This window comes from Nymphalis io, chromosome 14 (assembly GCF_905147045.1).
Source record: "Nymphalis io chromosome 14, ilAglIoxx1.1, whole genome shotgun sequence".
Classification (NCBI taxonomy): domain Eukaryota; kingdom Metazoa; phylum Arthropoda; class Insecta; order Lepidoptera; family Nymphalidae; genus Nymphalis; species Nymphalis io.
The window spans coordinates 8,395,421-8,414,841 of record NC_065901.1 but is presented as its reverse complement, the minus strand read 5'-3'; the positions used below and the strand labels follow the sequence as shown (position 1 = coordinate 8,414,841).

General features: G+C 34.3%; 1 protein-coding gene across 35 annotated transcripts in view; it reads right to left on the bottom strand.

The window, feature by feature from the left end:
* Positions 1-971: 971 nt before the first annotated feature.
* Positions 972-19,421, bottom strand: part of LOC126773171 (sodium channel protein para) — a 62,425-nt gene continuing 43,975 nt past the window's right edge. For 2 of the 35 annotated variants that reach the window (XM_050493852.1, XM_050493858.1), the window contains 28 exons: positions 18,939-19,151; positions 18,809-18,866; positions 18,589-18,733; positions 18,329-18,493; positions 17,920-18,234; positions 15,898-15,966; positions 15,010-15,253; positions 14,572-14,777; positions 14,281-14,389; positions 13,972-14,037; positions 11,923-12,200; positions 11,679-11,852; positions 10,385-10,547; positions 8,856-9,043; positions 8,532-8,736; positions 7,378-7,539; positions 7,191-7,306; positions 6,942-7,083; positions 6,553-6,818; positions 6,302-6,475; positions 4,900-5,022; positions 3,815-3,937; positions 3,440-3,634; positions 3,102-3,347; positions 2,745-3,015; positions 2,363-2,667; positions 2,079-2,282; positions 972-1,682 (listed from right to left, as the gene is read on the bottom strand). In XM_050493852.1, the coding sequence (XP_050349809.1) occupies positions 1,092-1,682; positions 2,079-2,282; positions 2,363-2,667; positions 2,745-3,015; positions 3,102-3,347; positions 3,440-3,634; positions 3,815-3,937; positions 4,900-5,022; positions 6,302-6,475; positions 6,553-6,818; positions 6,942-7,083; positions 7,191-7,306; positions 7,378-7,539; positions 8,532-8,736; positions 8,856-9,043; positions 10,385-10,547; positions 11,679-11,852; positions 11,923-12,200; positions 13,972-14,037; positions 14,281-14,389; positions 14,572-14,777; positions 15,010-15,253; positions 15,898-15,966; positions 17,920-18,234; positions 18,329-18,493; positions 18,589-18,733; positions 18,809-18,866; positions 18,939-19,151 (5,516 nt within the window). In that variant the 3' untranslated portion in view covers positions 972-1,091. Of the gene's footprint in view, positions 1,683-2,078; positions 2,283-2,362; positions 2,668-2,744; positions 3,016-3,101; positions 3,348-3,439; positions 3,635-3,814; positions 3,938-4,899; positions 5,023-5,616; positions 6,007-6,301; positions 6,476-6,552; positions 6,819-6,941; positions 7,084-7,190; positions 7,307-7,377; positions 7,540-8,531; positions 8,737-8,855; positions 9,044-10,384; positions 10,548-11,236; positions 11,400-11,678; positions 11,853-11,922; positions 12,201-13,971; positions 14,038-14,280; positions 14,390-14,571; positions 14,778-15,009; positions 15,254-15,897; positions 15,967-17,919; positions 18,235-18,328; positions 18,494-18,588; positions 18,734-18,808; positions 18,867-18,938; positions 19,152-19,421 lie in introns of those variants that run through there. The other 33 variants (XM_050493856.1, XM_050493890.1, XM_050493860.1 and 30 more) reach the window with 25 other exon arrangements.

The following is a 19,421-nucleotide window of genomic DNA, read 5'->3' as shown; positions in this document are numbered from 1 at the left end:
CGCATTACGTAAAATGGCTCGATTCCTATGATGCGTACTGAATTAGGACGGAAGTGAACTCTGGTACCAATTTCACAGTTGATTAGCTAAGCTTACACAGACATCTTTGCAAAAATTGCCTAAACCTTTTTAATTTTGAGACGACTGACTTCGATTGAAAAGACGACCTTGTTTCAGTATAGTAAGAAGCATAAAAATTGGAACTATTCAAAAGTATTATGGACAAAATTGATATGAATGGGCGAAGCCATTGCTTTCTTAAGCGTTTTGGTAATTAATACAATCACGCTAGCGTTCAAACGCAGTAGACGAATTTGCAATCAAATAAAAGTATTATACATGTGTCGATGTTATAATGTTAAATTGTATGTAATCTGAATTGGTAAGTTGAGCTAGTACGCCGTCTGTCCGCCGTCAGCAGCGCGCAGCGCAACTTACCGGCGGAGACGACCGAGTGATGCATTGTTACGCAAACGTCACTCCGCGTCGCTCTCCGGCACTAACATATTGTGACTGTTTGATACCATTTTGGGGAAGAAAAATGATATCCCACAGTCGTACATTAAGACAATCTTATCTTCGTAGCGATCTGCTTTATGAACATTTACACAGAAAAAGTGTCAATTGTCAAATACAAAAATAAGCATTTAATGTTTTCTCAACTTTATCCGATATCTTATAAAACTAGTGACAAATAAACAGCGTGCTCGCTAAAAAGACTTCCTCCAAATGATACACGGATCCTCTTCGAGAACGGGATTAACGCGTCAAAGTAAATCACTAAAAGATATATTCGGTAAATGCGAACATCGGTCGCAAAACAAATCGTCTCGCAAGCTTCGGCCACGCGAATATATAACACTCCGATGAACGCTCACGTCTCCACACGCGCAAGGCTATCGTCCGCGAGGGGGCGCGGGCGCGCCAACTCACGTCGCTTCGCTCGCCCGCCGACACTACATATTCGAAACATCTAGCGTAAAAAAGAATTAAGTGCGCTTGGGTGGGCTCAAGAGCTCGGGTAGCGGTGCGGGCAGCGGCAGCGGCGCCTCGTCGACGAGCGCGGGCAGCAGCGCGAGCGCCAGCGCGGGTCAGACGGGCGCGGGCGGCGGCGCGGGCTCGGGCGGGCGCGGCGCCGCCCCGGCCGCCTGCAGCACCACGCGGTGCGCGCCGCCAGCGCCCGCGTCCAGCAGCACGGCCGTCGGGGCGCCTTCCGCCTCCGGTCCGCTCGCGCCGCCGCCCTCAGCGCCCGACGCGGAGCCGCCACCTGGCGACTGCGCTCGCCGGTGTCTCCGCCACGCGTGCTGGATCAGCCGCGCGCAGTACTCTTCACGTTGTCTCCATAGCGTTGACGACACGGGCTCGTAGCCCACTTCGTCGGGCCTTCCCACGTCGACCGGTTCCTCGATGGGATTGCCCTTTCTCGCAAAGAAGTCTTTCGTGAGCGCATCTAAGATGTCAACGCAGAACATCATATCACCGCGACATATAGGTATGTCCATGGATATAATTTTGTATTTGTTAGGTTTGTGGATTTGTAAAGGCGGCTCGAGAACGTCTAAGAAATCAGATAGTTGATCGTATCTGATGTATTGTGTTCCTTCGGGATCAAACCGCTGCCATATCTCGTAGTACATGTCGTAGTCGTCGTCAGTTAGGCCTTCCTGTACGTCTTCGGTTGCCTGAAAATTTATAACATTATACGTATTTTGTCGAGTCGAGATGGCCCAGTGGTAAGAACGCGTGAATCTTAACCGATGAACGTGGGTTCAAATCCGGGCAAGCACCTCTGAATTTTCATGTGCTTAATTTCTGTTTATAATTCATCTCGTGCTTTTCGGTGAAGGAAAACATCGTGAGGAAACCTGCATGTGTCTAATTTCATCGAAATTCTGTCACATGTGTATTCCACCAACCCGCATTGGAGCAGCGTGGTGGAATAAGCTCCAAACCTTCTCCTCAAATAGGGAGAGGAGGCCTTAGCCCAGCAGTGGGACATTTACAGGCTGTTACTTTACGTATTTTCAGAATCTATTCATCTTATTTGGTATTTTTCAATGCATCACATATACATTTACCTGAGAATAATTTTCGAGAATAACGGCAATGTACATGTTAATAACGATGAGGAAAGAGATCACCAGATATGACAGTAAGTAGGTAATGCCTATCGTCGCAGAGCCACAGTTGCCAGGTGACCCACGTTCGTTGTCCGGCAAATCACACTCTTCCTCATTTATAATACCGTCTAACACACCATCCCAACCCGCCGATGTAGACATCTACAAAAATTGTGTTGTGTTTTTTATAATTTTAAAAACATATATAGGTACTTTAAAAATGTATGTATGCGTAAATATACCTGAAATAGTAGAATCATACTTTGCACGAAAGTTTTGAAGTTGTACACGTCATCTAGGCCTCCTTTGTCTTTAACATGCATGAAAAATGACATTCCAAATATTGCGAAGATAAACATTACAAGAAATAGCAGCAGACAAATGTTAAAGAGAGCTGGCAGTGACATGGCCAGAGCGAACAGTAATGTTCGAATGCCCTTTGCACCTTTAACAAGTCGAAGTACTCTACCAACTTTTGCCACTCTGACAACTCTGAGTAAAGTCGGTGAAACAAAGTACTTTTCTATGATATCGCTCAACACCAAGCCTGAGGATTAATAAGTTATTAATAATTAATATCATAAGATTGTAATAAAATAAAAAACAAAAAGAACGAATACTTACTAAGTATAGAAAACATTACAACGACAAAATCAAATAGATTCCATGGCTCCACAAAGTAATGGTATCGCAGGGCAAAGATCTTAAGTAAGCACTCTGAACTAAATATTACGATAAATATCATATTAAGATAGTCCAACACAGCACTGAATGTTTCTGATTGTTGATAATGATCGAGGGTCATAGTTAACATATTAAGGCCAATAAACAACATAATGATCATATCAAATTTCTTATCTGTTACAATCTCAAATACGATTGCTTGCGGCCGCCACTGAAAAAAGTCAAAACAATAGAATATATAATGTATGTATATTATAATAATAAAAGTGAAAGATAAAAATTAGCATATATACACACCCTTGGCCTGGGAATTGCTTTAAGGGGCTTTTTCGATCCCATTTTTTTCATAGCATTGTAATACTTTTTCTGATCTTCTGTCATAAACATTTCAAGACTGCCTCCTGCTTTCTTCTTTTGTTCATTAAAATTATCAATAATCACACCAATGAATAGGTTAAGAGTGAAAAACGAGCCGAAAATTATGAAGAATACAAAATACAAATACATGTATATATTGGTTTCTCGAATGGGCTGACGACCAACCTGAAATTAATGATTAAGTATTAATATAAAAAACTAGCTTTAAAATATGTTAACTTTAACTGATCTTGTCTATTCAAATAAACTAGTTATACCTCTCGTGAATCGATAGCATCATTCATGATTTGAATCCAGCCTTTGAAAGTAGCAACTTGAAATAGACATAAATAAGCCTTGCCAACATGGTCGAAATTCATTGGGGAGTTTTCCCAGGTGTAGTTTTCTAAAATACAAGCATTTCTATCTGGGATAATTTCATGGCTTAGAGTTGTGTGGTTCATGTCGACGCACTGTAATGAAATATAATATTAATTGGCATTATTATTACAGTAAATTTGCACAAATAATATTGTGTAGCAATTTTGACATATCATCCAAATAGATGAGGAGTAACAACAACATAATTTTTCACATTTCAAATATGAAAATAATTATATTTAATTATATGATAAAAACTGTTTTAAACTGGCCTTAAAATATTTTCCAGCGAAGAGTTGTACACCCATAATAGCAAAGATAAGCCAGAATATCAGACACACGAGCAGCACGTTGAAGATGGATGGGATCGCTTGCACCAGAGCATTCACTACCACCTAGAATTTGACAGAGGTCATAAAATTCACGCAATTTTGTTTAATAATCATATTAATTATTATAAATAAGGAAAATTCCTTTTGAGGATTTATGGATAATTTGCGATTAATATGTCTGTCTGTTAAATTGATTTTGATGTTATCTCAATGTGTGAAAATTAAAAATATTTTTATTCTACACAATGTTTTACACACTACTCTTAATTTTGTTTCAACAAACTAACTATTTATTGTTTGTGACGACAAAAAAAACAACAAATCTTATATGAAACTCAACATTTTAAGTTTTTAAAATAGGGGTATATATTATTTTTTATATTTATACCTTAACAATGGGAGCAAAATCAAATTATTTAAAATCACAATAAATCATGCAAAATAAGCAGTTATGTATAACAACAACCAACTACATGCAACTATTAAACAAGAAGCTTTCTTACCAATTTAAATAAAAATAAATCCAATAAATACGCGAATGGAACTAAGATCTATCGCATGCACGCTGGATATTCTTCAATAATTCTTGCCATTGATGAAAGAAGTTAAACTAAGGTGCATAATCTAAAATACATTCCAAATATCTAAGGACAAATCTCTAAACTAAAAATACAAATGTAATCGAAGAGAAAAAATAGACCAAAAACATGATAGTGATATACTTTGACGACTTAAAACCGACAGCTTTTAAAGAGGATGTGACGAGTCATGATGATACTAAGCCATTCAAGGGTGCCATCGAAGACTTCAAAAATGATTTAATAATAATCAATATTCGACAAACGCCAATGAGTTGATTGAGTTTGAAAAGTTTCAAAATGATGTAGATTGAGTGGATGTACTACGTTTATATATTTTTGTGATTATGATTCTGTACTGATGTGTTGGTGTCGAACGAATTGTGTAGTGATAGATGGTTAGTTAATAAAGAAAAGAAGTAGAGCTCGCGAGGCAGAGGTACGTACCCTCATGCCCTGCATGCGGCTCATAGCCCTGAGCGGTCGAAGGGCTCGAAGCGTTCTCATCGTTTTGAACGCCTGAATGCCACCGGCGCCACAAAGCGCCGCTACGAAGTTTATAAGCGAGACCTGATAAAATCAATAGTAGCACTTTGAGAACACACAATATCAACACGTAAAGTTTACATACGCCAAGATACCTAGAGTAAAATATGAAAATGTCTAAGTAATTAATTTTGATATCCGATTTAGATATGAAGACTTACAACCCCAACATCAAATTGAAAGGACAATATATTGCCGTGAAGAGGATATACCTACCTATCACATTCAAACCTGCTGAGAACAAAAGGTAGCAATAAAATAAATTAATAAGGTTGGATACATAGGTAAAGGTTTTGTTAACATTCAAGAAATATACAAAGCTTGAGAAACCAAAGAAATTAGTCAAAATTTCCTGGATCTCTCATTAAATTTGCATTGACAATTAAGGCACATGATTATTTATTCAAAGAAGTGGTTCATAATATTTAAGACACTGACAGCACACAACAAAGGATATGTACCATTTTTATGTATAGTATTAATTTAATGATTATTTATGCAATTAACTTAATATTTGACATTATCAAAAACGGCACAGTTGAGGTTTAAGGAAAAATTAAATAACCATAATCATGCATATTAAGAGATCTTTGTTTTTAATAATAGATTTTTAGTACTTATTTCAAGGATAAGACATAAAAGCAAATCCACAAACACAACAAGACGACATCGAGAGCTGGTACAGCGGGACCGGTCTTGGCCTTCACTGTGTTAGACATCGAACAGTCAAAGCTCACGCTTTTATGTCGCGCTGCCTGCATCGTGTAAGACTATCATAACACTTTTCTAACAAATGTTAAAACAAATTGCCAGCTTGGCAGGCAACACGACGTAACCATCTGCTGAGCGATCAACCAGCCAGTATTGACTGCGCGCTCTACTCACGCGCATGCCCTCCCATCTTGAAACCGCGCGGAGGGGCCGCAGAGCGCGCAAAGTGCGCATCGAACGGAATGCTGGGATGTCATCCGCACCCGCCATCACGGCTCCATGGTTTACGAGTGACAACTAACGATACCACTTGTCATTCATATAATAATAATAATAAAACAAATGACACAGTAAAATATAACAGTACGTATATATTTTATCTTTACTTAACTGTAAAAATATTTAGATTTAATACGTTAAATATTTATTATGGGAGTACTTTATCGAAAGTATCTCTAGATTAAATAGTCACCTTCATAATTCCCAATACCTATAATTCAACCATTAGTTGAACTTTAAAAATAAGAAACAAATGAAAAAAAACCTAACTTTCTAGAAGTTAAAGTTAAATGAATAAACAATTGTCGTTTACCATAACAATGATGAAATCAAGCCAACACCAGGCATTCGTGAAATATTTCTGGAATCCAAGAGCAAGCCACTTGATCAACATCTCGATGAAAAATATAACGGTAAAGATTCGGTCCATATAATAGAGGATATCTTGAAGTATCGGCCGATGTGGTAAATGAACATCTTCTAGAGCCTGGAAAGTAATCAAATTAGTCATTTCATATGTCAATGTATAATCATAGTAATTATATTACTTGAATATTAACATACCAAAGCCAAACTACTGAGTAAAATCATAGTTATCACAGCCGTTTCAAAGTATGTATTTTCAATAAGTCGGAAGGTTTTCAGTCTCAACATGGCCCATCCTTGCCAGAATGGAGATTCGTCATCTCCAGCTAAAAAGGGGAAGCGCGCATAACAAGGTTCTGGACAGCAGTCTGCTGGAGAGTCTTCAAGAATGCCATCACCCTCTACAGCTTTTATGTCCAATTTAGCCAGATCCACTTGACCAACCTCTTCTTCTGGTATCATTTCTGTAACACAAATGAAACAAAAAGCATTTAATATTAATATAACATTTAATTATTTGTAATGCATACTTACTTGATCTATACAAAATAAATACTTTCTTACTAAGAATTATATTAATATATTACCTTCCTCTAGCCCTAATTCTTCTTTACTGGCGTCTTTTTTTTCTTCACCATCGATGGTGTCTGCTGAACCTTTGTGACTTTCATCTTTAAAAGATCTAATTTTGTGACTTCCGTATGATTTCTGACTTATAGTATCATCGTCCTGGAATATAGGCCAAAATATAAAATTAGGAAATAAATTAAAATAAGAATATATTATAATATCTTAGTCAAATAAATTACTCATTTTTTTCTATAAATATTTCAGACCTGAATAGGGTATCCATGATGATTAAGTTCACAATTAATTCTATTGTCTGTGTGGTTATCGGTTATTGCATTGATATTATTCATTAGTATTTTACCTTTCTTGTACTTATTGTCACCTAGAAATAAGATTATATTGTTAGCGATTAATAAAAATATACATTTGCATTTCATAGGAATTATTATTTACCTGGTATTGTAAATTCCATGCCGTCACCGATTGCTACTTCTACTTGGTCTTTTAGTTTCTTATCTTTATACAGTACTCCATCATCAAGGTCAGCACCTAATTCCAGCTCGTTATCCACCCGTTCTGGGGAGACACAGCGGCCACATAAAGCCGCCTTTAAGCCTACATGTCGCGCGTCATTTGTCCACCGTGCGTAGGCGCAGCACCCAAGCATAGAAATCAGACCAGGCGAGTAACTTAGTAATATTTTTCGATAATTTGGAGTGATATAACTTATATTGAAAAATAATATTAACAAATTATGGTAATGGTAAAAATTATATCAAAGCATATTAAATTAGAATACACTAAAAATAAATTAAAATCAATTACATTTTCAGTGTAGTATTTGTATTACACAAACTTCACGGTATAGTTGTAACCAACTTAACATACTTATTACATCAACATATGACTTCTATTTACATGCAAAACACATAAAAGCTATGAAATGTTACGACACGATAATAGAAGCAAAAAAATATGTATACTTACAATAAACTTAAACCACAACACTCAGAAATTTGGTCTTATAAATAATGAAAAACACAATCATCAACAAAAACACATCAAGATGTTATCAAATGAAACTAATTCACGAAGGTCTGTAGCTCTACACTTGAATGCTATAGGGGGCAATGCAACGCACAGTGTACATAAGATATACGTATGTAAATAAAGGATACACACACATGTCATGCACGATCACTTATTTTATTAACTTAATTTTTTTGTAAAATCATGCCACAAGTTATGAGTACGACAAATGGAACCTTATGGACTTTTTAAAAATATTCTTTTAGCTATTTACATGTTTCAGAAACATGGAACTGTTAATATAATAGTTAAACAGACATTTAATTTGCCACGAGGTAAAGTTGTTCAATAACAACATTAGTTAAGCAGTTATAAAAGTGAAACTTCTTACCGCAATTATTTTTTCTTATTCTATACATATTGTATTTTGTTAGGATATTAGGTATATAGCAACTTAAATATTTAATATATAACAAAGAAGTATCACTTTTCTTCCGTACGAGATTGCGTTTTTTGAATTAATACATTTAGAAACAACAACATGCCACAGCAGAATTTTAGAATGTAACACTTCTTACCGGGAGCGTGTATGGCTATTTGGTTTGTAAGTTTATTTTTCACCAACTTTAAGACGTCGGCTGCGTTCTTTTTAACCCAATCTATGAATCTCGATATTCTGTTAAATGCTTCAGCTATTTTGTTGGTGTCTTGATCGGCTGTCGGCGACGATAAGTTAGATGACCCAAAGTTTGACAGTAACAGGGCCAAGAAGAGGTTGAGAACCTAATAAATTATATCTTTATAATATTTGTAATCAATTCTCTTATCTGAGAGATTTTACAAAAAATACGATCATAATAATTTTTTGTCAACAATAAAAAATATTATATCGAAATACTGACCACAAGATTACCAATGACAACGGTAGCTAAGAAGAATGGTATGCAGGACACGTCTCCAACGAGCATACAATCCCACATGCTTTCTATCCATTCTCCACATAGCACTCGAAAGACTATCATGAAGCTGTGCATGAAGTCGGTGAAGTTCCAACGGGGAAGATCTCCGTCCGGAAAACGGTCTACATAGTCTGTGCACATACGGTGATAATAATAATTTAGTAACTAGCTATGGTATTGGATAAGCTTGGAACATCATCATATAAAAACAGCGGAGTGAATCTAACAACATTAAGTTACTTTGTAAATTATTGGCTTTTAATCGATTAGTAAGATGTTTATATCTTATTTATATCCATATGCTTCTGTCGTGAGAGTTTGAACAATTTATATATATTGAATGAAGTTCAAACATATTTTCATTATATTTCGTTCAATATTTGCAAAGGCTTAAATAAATAATATTAAAGTTACAATACGTATGTTGTTAGCAGAGATTTCGTGTTATGACTTTTGTGTTTTAATAATATTTCACAGAGTTACGCTTTATAACCTTTTTACATTTTGGACTAATTTGATTTAAATATGACTAAAATTTGTAATTTTAGTTCATACTAAAAAGTTCTCGCAATTTTTTTTGTTTGAAAAAAATATTTTGAGACTAAGTTTTAAGTAGATGGTATTTACATTTAATTATTACACAATATTATTTATTAAGTTAAAATATACAATAACTCGAAATCTCTGCTTAGGCAGTGATTATAGTGTAAAGAGTAACAGAAGTAAAAACAACCATGCATAAACAATTTGCAAGGTTTTTTACTAAACCCATAATATTTTTGCTGAAGATAATTAACTTCTAGCAAATACATGCAAATAGACAAATTCTACTCAGCAATTTGTTATTTTATAGAGTTAGGTGTAATTAGGATACTATAATATATTGCTTGATGGCTTTGATTGAAATTGAAGAAAATTAGATGCAGATATATAGATATAACTGGCTAAAGTTGAGAATATCAGAAAAGCTGGCAATGAATGTCTCACAAGTGAGGCGCCTTTGTTGGGGGCTTTCAGAATTAAATACAATATACTTGAAAGTAAATAAAAGCTCACTTGGAAAGATAACACCGATTCTTGCCAATCACCTAACAAGATGAGCACAAGAGTGTGACGCACATCAACACAATAGTTACAATTAACTGTGACTGGAGCCCGAATTAAAGTGTGGAGTCGAACATGTCACCAGAGACATACGTACCAAAATTCTATGACGCAATCCACACTTTAACAAATAACTTGATTCTCAATGAATCTACTTCAACATAGATAGCAACTATAATGTTCAAAATATCTAACCTTGCAAATACACAAATGGGACACCTCTAACTCTAAATGATAAAAAGTATAATTGTCACTCATGTATTCTACAGAAATTGAAGTAGATTCATTGGCAAGTTCAGCGGGCATTCACGTCACTAACGTTTAACATACACCAACGAACATGCAAGACTCCCACCAATTCGACTTACCAACATAATTTTTCCCGAATAGTTGCATACCCATCACGGCAAATATGAAAATAATGATGCACAATACGAAGGTCAGGTTGCCCAAGGCACCCATCGTCCTACCCATTATAGAGATGAGTAAATTAAGTGTCGGCCATGACTTTGCCAATTTGAATACTCGAAGCTGCAAGTACAAATTGTGAAACAAGGCGTCACACAAGCTCGCTTACCGGCGCTTCACCTATGCTACTGCGGCACCTTTCTGAAGACCGACAATCGCTCAAATAATTCCAAAATCTTAGTATCTTATGGCTTCCGAAATTATTGGAGCAATTCTAGGTCAATTAAACTAGGGTTAGCAAATGTGTGCTTGAGTAACCTATCAAAAATGTGCGTTGAATTATTTCTGTATGAGTGGGATATATGTTATTCTATATTCTATTATTTCTATGACTTTGTTATGTGAGAGCTTTTCGATTTATAAGTTATTGCATATATGACATAATATTTTTTGTAGTCACATAAATGTTCTCTTTAGCCTAATGTTACTGACATAGATCCCATCAGTTGTCGACCTGATGTATCGAAATACCCTCGGGAAGCGAAGCTGCATGTTACTTCTATATTACTTGATGCAAAGCTTAACTTATAATCACAAGCTGCGTGGAATAGCTTTATAACGTGTCTCATCTCAGGCCCATTCGTATGATGGAGCCACATTCCGTGTTATAAAGCCACTGCGGAGACCGATTGGTCCCGTATGATATTAATGGTTAATCAAGCCCTGTGTGAAAATACTGGGGAGTGTGAAGCTGAATAATCAATAATCAAGCCTAAATTCTTTAGAGATGCTAAATTGTTTTTTAAGAGAACCTGTATAGTTTTTCCCAAATAACTGCATTCCCATCACCGCAAATATGAATATAATGATGCAAAGTACAAAGGTCAAGTTCCCTAAAGCTCCCACTGTCCTACCCATTATGGATATAATAAGGTTTAGCGCCGGCCAAGACTTAGCCAGTTTAAATACACGCAGCTGAAAATATTTCATTATACATAAATACATATATGTTATCGTACTGGTGTGTGATGCTTGTGGTAAATTGTGACTATAAAAAGTATGGTTATGTACTTACATATATTTCTTTAAAATAATATTAGAGTAGTTGGTATCGCTGTAATTTTATACTTTTTGTATTTAATACTTTTTGTTTTTTGTTGAATACCTTTGTGTTGTATTATTTTCGTATAATTGTTTACCGTTTATACATTAATAGTAATTATATATAACTATGTCAGTTAAAATAGAACTTACCAAACGAAATGAACGTAACACTGACAAACCCTGTACACCTTCCAGACCCAATTCTAATAACGATAAGGCCACGATGATAAAATCAAAAACGTTCCAACCTTCTTGAAAATAAAACTTCGGGCTCATAGCTATTAATTTTAGCATGGCTTCTATACCAAAGGTTGCAGTGAAGAACTGAAAAAAATATTAACTTGTAATTTTATTGTTCCAATGTTATACAATTTATGTTGCTAAGAAGACTTACATAGTTGCCACTTTTTAGCGCCTTTTCCATATCTCGATCCATATCATGATGGTCCAAAGCCATAAACAAAGTGTTGACCACAATACATAAGGTGATAAACAGTTCTACGAATGGGTCGAACACCAGAAGAGCCACGTATTTTTGGAACTCCAGCCATAACCAACAGCAGTCCCAAACACAAAAGAAGTCTATTCCTTTCATAAAGCACTCGAGGAGTCTTTCTTTGAAGGTGGGTCCATCCTCATCGTCTTCTGCTGTTGGGAAGTAGTACACTGACACTGTTGTGTCGCGTTACCGTAGAGCGTGTGTTTTGTGTATTGAAGAGAGAGAGAGAGAGAGAAATAATTTTGTTAGTATTCGCTCATTATTTTTATACTTTAACCAATAACAGCCCATTCAAGTTTTAAGACTTGACTTTTGGCAAATAAAATAGATTTTGAAGGGCCAATATCATTAAAATTTTTAGACATCAATATTCATATTTTTTGAATTTTGTTGGCTGTCATTTATATGAAGATATATTTTATTGACAATATTTATTTAAGATTTTTATATCTCAATTATAATGTCATATAAGGATACTCAACGAATACTGGTGCTTGTTACTGTGCTCACACCATAAACCACGTCGAAAGCGGTCCGCACGATTCAACTAAGGCTTATCACAAACTTGCATCAAAGCTTACTTTAGCTTATCTACATGATGGCGTTCTTGCAGTCATTATTGCATTTCTAGTCTAATTTTAAATTGAAGGGTCAAAAAATATGAATATCGTGATTTTTTAATACAATCTAAGTGATATATAACACCTATACTTATACTACGAAGATTTGCTGGAAATTACATTAATTTAAGACTAAAAGTAAATTGTAAGCAATGATAGTAACAATTGCAACAAAAGTAACATGCGCAAAGTTTTTTCTATAAAGTTTAAGCTTAAGACTTTTGTACTAAGCAAAAGAGTAAAAATAAATGTACAAATGAGTTACAGATATTGAAAAGATCAAATTCCTTTTTAAATAATAGCTTTTATTTAAGGAACCCAAAATTCCTTTATGATTTTTTTATATATTTAAAGTAGGTAATTAAAAATGTATATTATTGTATTATTACGTACACTAAATTTGACATTTAGGTGTCTATAATATTTTGAATATAGTGCGTTACCTACTTGTAATATTAATTGAAATAATAATGTGTAAAGCTTAGAGCAGCGCTTGTAACAAAATGGCTGTTTTCATAGAAATCGGCCAGTAAGACATCAATGGTAAGGGAACTGGCGAGCATTTCGTTATAAGTTTTTCTTAAGTTTCGTGACCAGGTTTGTGTAAATTACGGTCCGACGTCATCACATTTAAAGGATTGGAAGCGTACTATCCTTAACGTTTTTTTTATTGTATAATTAAGAGTATTAATAACTGTCTGCCAAATGAATTAATGAAATGGATATTCTGTTTGCCAGATCCCTAACCATAATCTACATACATAGTTTTAATCTATTTTAGCTATAAAATAAAACAAAAGCGTATCAAAGCTTTGTGTCTAGTTTAAAAAAAGTAATTAAGTTTTTCAGTTATTATATATCAGATATTGTGTAAGGGTAGGTAGTAACAAAATGTGAAAAGTTTATTAGTTTTTGGTGCGTGCTTTTCAGAACTTTGGAAACTGTGCTTCGAGTGGTTTTATATGTTTATAAAAAATAATAAATGACACCCACAAATGGTTCATTTTGCCAATTATGCTTTTTGCTGCATAATGAGCAAATACCTTTGTGTTTTGTTCTGTTGTGTGGTGTATATTCATGTACAAAATATAACATAAACGCAGTAAATGTGGTTATGGACATTTAGTTATTAACATCATTTTATTACATTCAGTTAAACATTCAGTTAAACTATTTTAAACATAAGCGTAATTGTTAAAGAAAAATAAAACACATTGAAGGGAATATCTACTAAAAATTTTGAAACTAAATATATGCGACGGTTGAAGTAGTTTCACGTAACACTAAAACATTAACGTATTTAACTTGCTCTTATAACTCTTACCGTTTTGCTCACTGGCTCTACTTTGTCTGCCCGCTTGTTCAATAATTTCATTTAGTACCATAACATCTGAAATTACACAAGATATTATGAATTATATTATAATTTATTAGTTTCTATTTTTCTATTTTAACCAATAAATCTTTGCAGACCTGTTGTCCGTACGTTTCAGTTATTTTTATGGAATTTATTTACGTACAATACGCTCAGCTCTTTTGTTTAACCTATAACTATTTACGGACACCTAATATTATAAGTAAGCGTTTTTTAAAGATGAACGTGTGTCTATAGACATAAAAAACAATTTCTTACCTCTCATATCTACAACGTTGGGCTGCTGCGATGACTCTATAAAAGGATTGTCGTTAGATTGTTTTAATACTTTGCCAGCCTCATCTGTACATTCCGTTGTGCTTATTTCCTGAGAAATAGTTTATAAAATATTAAAAACAAGACATTTAAAGTTTAGATACTTTTAATTTGTTATGACTGTAATTACGTGATTATTAAAACTCCTTAATCTAATTGAAGGTTGTATTTAAACGTTATAAATATTATGAATTTTTTTTTCAAGAAGTTTAAATTAGCAATTAAGTAACTCACATATTCTCTAAGCGGTCTAGATGCGAGCGACGAATCTTGTCTTGGCAGTGGGTAGGCATGCGGTTGTGACGTAACGCTGTGATTTCTGGATGCCGATCGTCCTCTTAGCCTTGCTTCCTTCGTTTGCGCTTTTCCACCTAATAAGTCACCGTGTGAAGTGTACGACAATCGAGATTGATGCGACGTGTAAGAAGAATGTCTTGAACCTATAACAATTATTAAATAAATGTATTTCAAAACCGGTTTTAAACATTTTTAACTATTTCGAGATTTTGTTTTGTTTCTTAACGAGCTCATTGCACAACAATTGAGAACAAGAAGGGAATTAATTATTACATCTTCTCTCTTATTTTTAATTTAAATTAAGTATGGGGTGGTGGGTATCTATTGAAAACATTCAATGAAAATAGAACAAAAATAAAATTATACTTTGATTACCTAAATTGGCGTAGTACACAGGTATAATTATAGCACCATTTTCTTCAGACATTGGTGTGACAGCATTTGAATCGTCAGCATATGGCAGATGTTCCTGTGCATCCAAGTATGTTGAAAGGACAAGTGGTTTTCGATCAGCTCCAGGTGGATATCGATTTCTTCCGTTCGGTCTTAAAGCCATTTGATGCGACCCACGAGATCCTCGACGTAAATTGAACGGTGATCCAGGAAGTGACAATGAAGCCTAAAGTCATATTAAAATTTAAAAAAGTTCTTAATATCTCAACACAAGTAATCCTATTAATTAAGTCACAAAGCTCTTTCATTTACTTTTATTATTGTTTTATTTGGATTCGAGAAATACTAAAGTTTTTTTTATAATGTCTCAAAATACAACGTTCCTCAATTCGGATCGAGTATGGAAAATGCAGATGAACTAATACTGATCGGGAGTCGTTCGCAGAGGCTTCATTAGTTTAAGCTTTTCTGAAGTATTTATGTACGTACGGTTATGAGTCTTTTTTTTTTACTTTACTATGACATAATTTTTACTTTCATGTGCCGATAAACAAATTGTAAATAAAACCCACAGTCAAGAAAATGACTAATAAGGAAGGAATACAATGAAGATTAATAAATAATAGTGCTTCCGAATCAATTGCAGCAATGCATGACGGTTAATGTATTTATTTTTCTGATTACAAATGTGAAACTAATAGATAATATTTTTGAATGGTTTCATGAATTGTTGCAATGTGAAATGTTAATAGAAATAACAAGAAACATAATAATACATTTTATAGAAGAGGAAGAGAAAGAAAATAAAATTAGCTAAAGTAAAGGAAAAGGAAGGGGAACACAAACACCAATGTGGCTACAAGGACAAACCTGTGAGCCTTCGCGCAGTGGCCCATATGACAACTGTCCGTATTTATTTATGCGTTCAGGGTGGGGAACCTTTAATACACAAAAAAAGTGAATTTGTAATTATCGAGATTGTAACAATAAGATTATAATTAGACATTTAATAAAGAGGATAAAGGACTTTACCAAGAATAATTTGGTATAAGGAAGTTGCAAGAAAGTGATACGAGACGTGAAACCAATGTGTGATTAAAATGAATCAAAATAGGACTACCAAAAAATCTAACTAAATAAAAGAAAAAACAAATTTTAAATGAAGTTTATTTTACAATAAGGTTTTGTAGCTAGATTGTAGGATATCAATATATATTATCAATAGAGGTAGCTGATTTAAACTACAATACACTTATTGTAAAAACACATAAACAAGAACCAAAGACAAGCAATGGCGATGATAAAAGCAACGGTTAGTCAAGTAACTTTGTTTATAAACACATGAAGTAATGTGGGGTTAAATTTCATGCATTTTTGCATATGACTAAATCCTACCATAGCTATATTTTAACTTCTACATCTATAGTCATGAGGACTGTTCTTTTATGACCAAATTATTATAGCCTCCGCACATCACTCATCGAAATTGAGGAATTACTAAATTGTGTTAATATTCTTACAAGTTACTGGTAATGTTAAGTTAGTTATGATGACCGAACCTACCTCTCCACCGGTGACATGTTCAGTCTCAGCTCGGCCCGTTCTTACATTCACATTACGAAAGAAACAATCTAACATGACAATAGACTCCTTCTCTCCAATAATATTTATTCGTATAATTTTTTTTTACTGACTGACTGACTTGTAAAGCCATTTAATCTATTAACACTTATTTACTTGGTCATTTATTATTTATGTATTATCTTCTTGAAAAAAAATAGTATTGGAGATTGAGATAATCGAAAACAAAATTTAATTAAAGTGCACTAAACTCAATCTATAAGCTAAATTAACAATTTTCATTCTAAATCATGCTTACAGCTTACGTAATAAATACCCCATTGCGAATTGGTTGTATTTTTCATTTCTTTACCGTAAATAAACATTATTAAGTAGACACTAAATGATTCTAATCAAATAAATCATTAAAATAACCGTTATTTGCATATACAGTTGAATGTTTTAGAAATGCGAAAAGAAAATAAAGATAAGTACAACTGCAGGCATAATAATATGAGAATGGATGAAAGTGATCATAGAGATGGTAGGTTCAACTAATAGCATGCCTCGAAACCAATATCCAAATAAATCCACAGAATTGATGTTTAAAAATAATAAAATAAAGTTAAATAAAATTCAGTTTGTCTCAAATATTCAGATTTTTTACTTCTTGATATATCCATATTAAAAATATATACTGTGAATAGAGTTACTTGATTTAATTAAATTGGCCAATTATTTCAGCGACCTATTTAGTCTCTTATGTTTAAAGAAAAAAACTGAATTTTGAAGTCAGCAGAAAATTGAAGGGAGAATAAATAATTAGAGATCAAAGCTTACATCAATAAATAATTTTGATTGTTCTTTTCAACTTGAATTTTTTATTGTGAGACGACGAGTGTTTTAAAAAGTGAGGATGAGAAATGAATGCTTAAATAGTGTATTAATAGTTTATTTAAAGTCGAAGTTAACTTTGCTCTTGCGTAGAAGCAGCGTGAACGTAGAATAAAATCAAGTTGAAAAGATAGTGTTCCGCTGCCAACAGTTCCATGAAATTAATATTACAGTCTTTACAATTAAATTAAAGTAATTTTAACGAGAATTTTTTTCATGATTACTCTGGTGATTTTACATAATTTTTTTTTTGTTCAATCAATTTTCGTATATTAGATTTGTTTTAAGAAATAATTATGTTATTTTAATTACTTTTATTATTCAGGAAATGTAATATTTTTTTCCTAAAGTATTATTAATTAAAAAAAACTTGTAATAATTACAGATTTAGTTAACCATTGGCAGCGTAATGAAGGCGTGAGAGGCGCGCATACTCACCATGCTGACCTTCCTCTGTCGGCGTGCCGGTTCGTGGTGCGATTCGTTGGCGGTTGGCTTGTGCGTGGGCTGAGTGCTCACCGAGTCCTGGAAGGGGTCGCTACGGAGGGACATGCGCTCGCGCGTATTGTCGTCCTGGTTGCCCCGCTCCTGGTTCACGAACAGCTCGTAGCTCTGACAGGAAGAGTCGCTGGGAGATTTAGCGGGATGTGCCTCGGCGTACGCCGCCGCCTCTGCTGCTGCAGCCTGCTCGCGAGCATGGGCTTCCCTGGCTTCCTGCTTATCCGCTCTGGCTGCCGCTTTTTGTTCCGCTTCCTTTAATTGTGAGGTTGATTTTTATTTATAATACATATTTCATAAAAAAATGCTATTACATGGTTTTCTGATTATTATAACTACGCAAACATACCCTAAGAGCTTCTTCTTCGGCTTGTTCCTCTTCTTCAGCTTTCTTTTGTAACTCATCATATGACATGGCGACGATAGCCAAAATCAAGTTGACGAGATAGAATGAGCCCAAGAATATGATCACTACGAAGAACAAGACGTGCCATGAACCCGCTGACCTTAGCACCTGTAACGAAATTTATATATTTTTTTTAATTTCACTTCTATCTGTATTTAAAAATGGAATAATTTTAATATGAACTCATTGCTTTAGGCTATTACCAGTTGATAAAGATTTTCCCAATAGTCCTGTGTCATGAGTCGAAAAGCTGATAGGAAAGCCCAACCAAACGTGTCAAAACTCGTATATCCGTAGTTAGGGTTTGGTCCATAGCCTTGTAAACATATGTAGCCTGGTTCACATTGTCTATAAAGTGAAACAATATTTTTAGTAACAGTACTTCATAACTGTTACTCTATAGTAAATATATCAAAAATTTACCCTGCTCCTGATGAATTTCCACAAAGGGGGTAGTCTCCGTCTTCTCCGTACCAATTTGCTGGAAACAAGATATTTTTTTATTATACTATTTCCTTATTTATTATTTAAATATTGATTTTAGAACACTTACTTTCATTTTGACAAAATCTTTCCCAGTTCTCATCGGTGAGGTTACCCCAACTACCGTCTTCCGGAAAGACTTTAATACATTTCTGTGTCAAGACCCCCATATAGATTTGCAGACCCATAAGTGCGAACACAGATAGTGAAAACATCGTCAATATTATCACATCTCGAAGATTTTTCACCGACTCTATCACCGCACCCACAATAGTCTTCAAGCCTGTGGATCGTATTTATTTTATCATTGTTCAAACACAGTCTAACTTAAAACATCTAGTTATATTATGTCACTCAGTGCTGCATTTCATTTTTAATTTGCTAATAAAACAAACCGTTATACTTACTCACATTTGTCTTTTCATTTCACTTTAAACCATTCTTATCTTTTTACTAGTTATGATATATTACTTGTACATCTACTGTTAAAAGCTTTTTGTTACTGCCTACTTGATAGTTCTAGACATTGATAGATAACTTCAAAATTTTAATA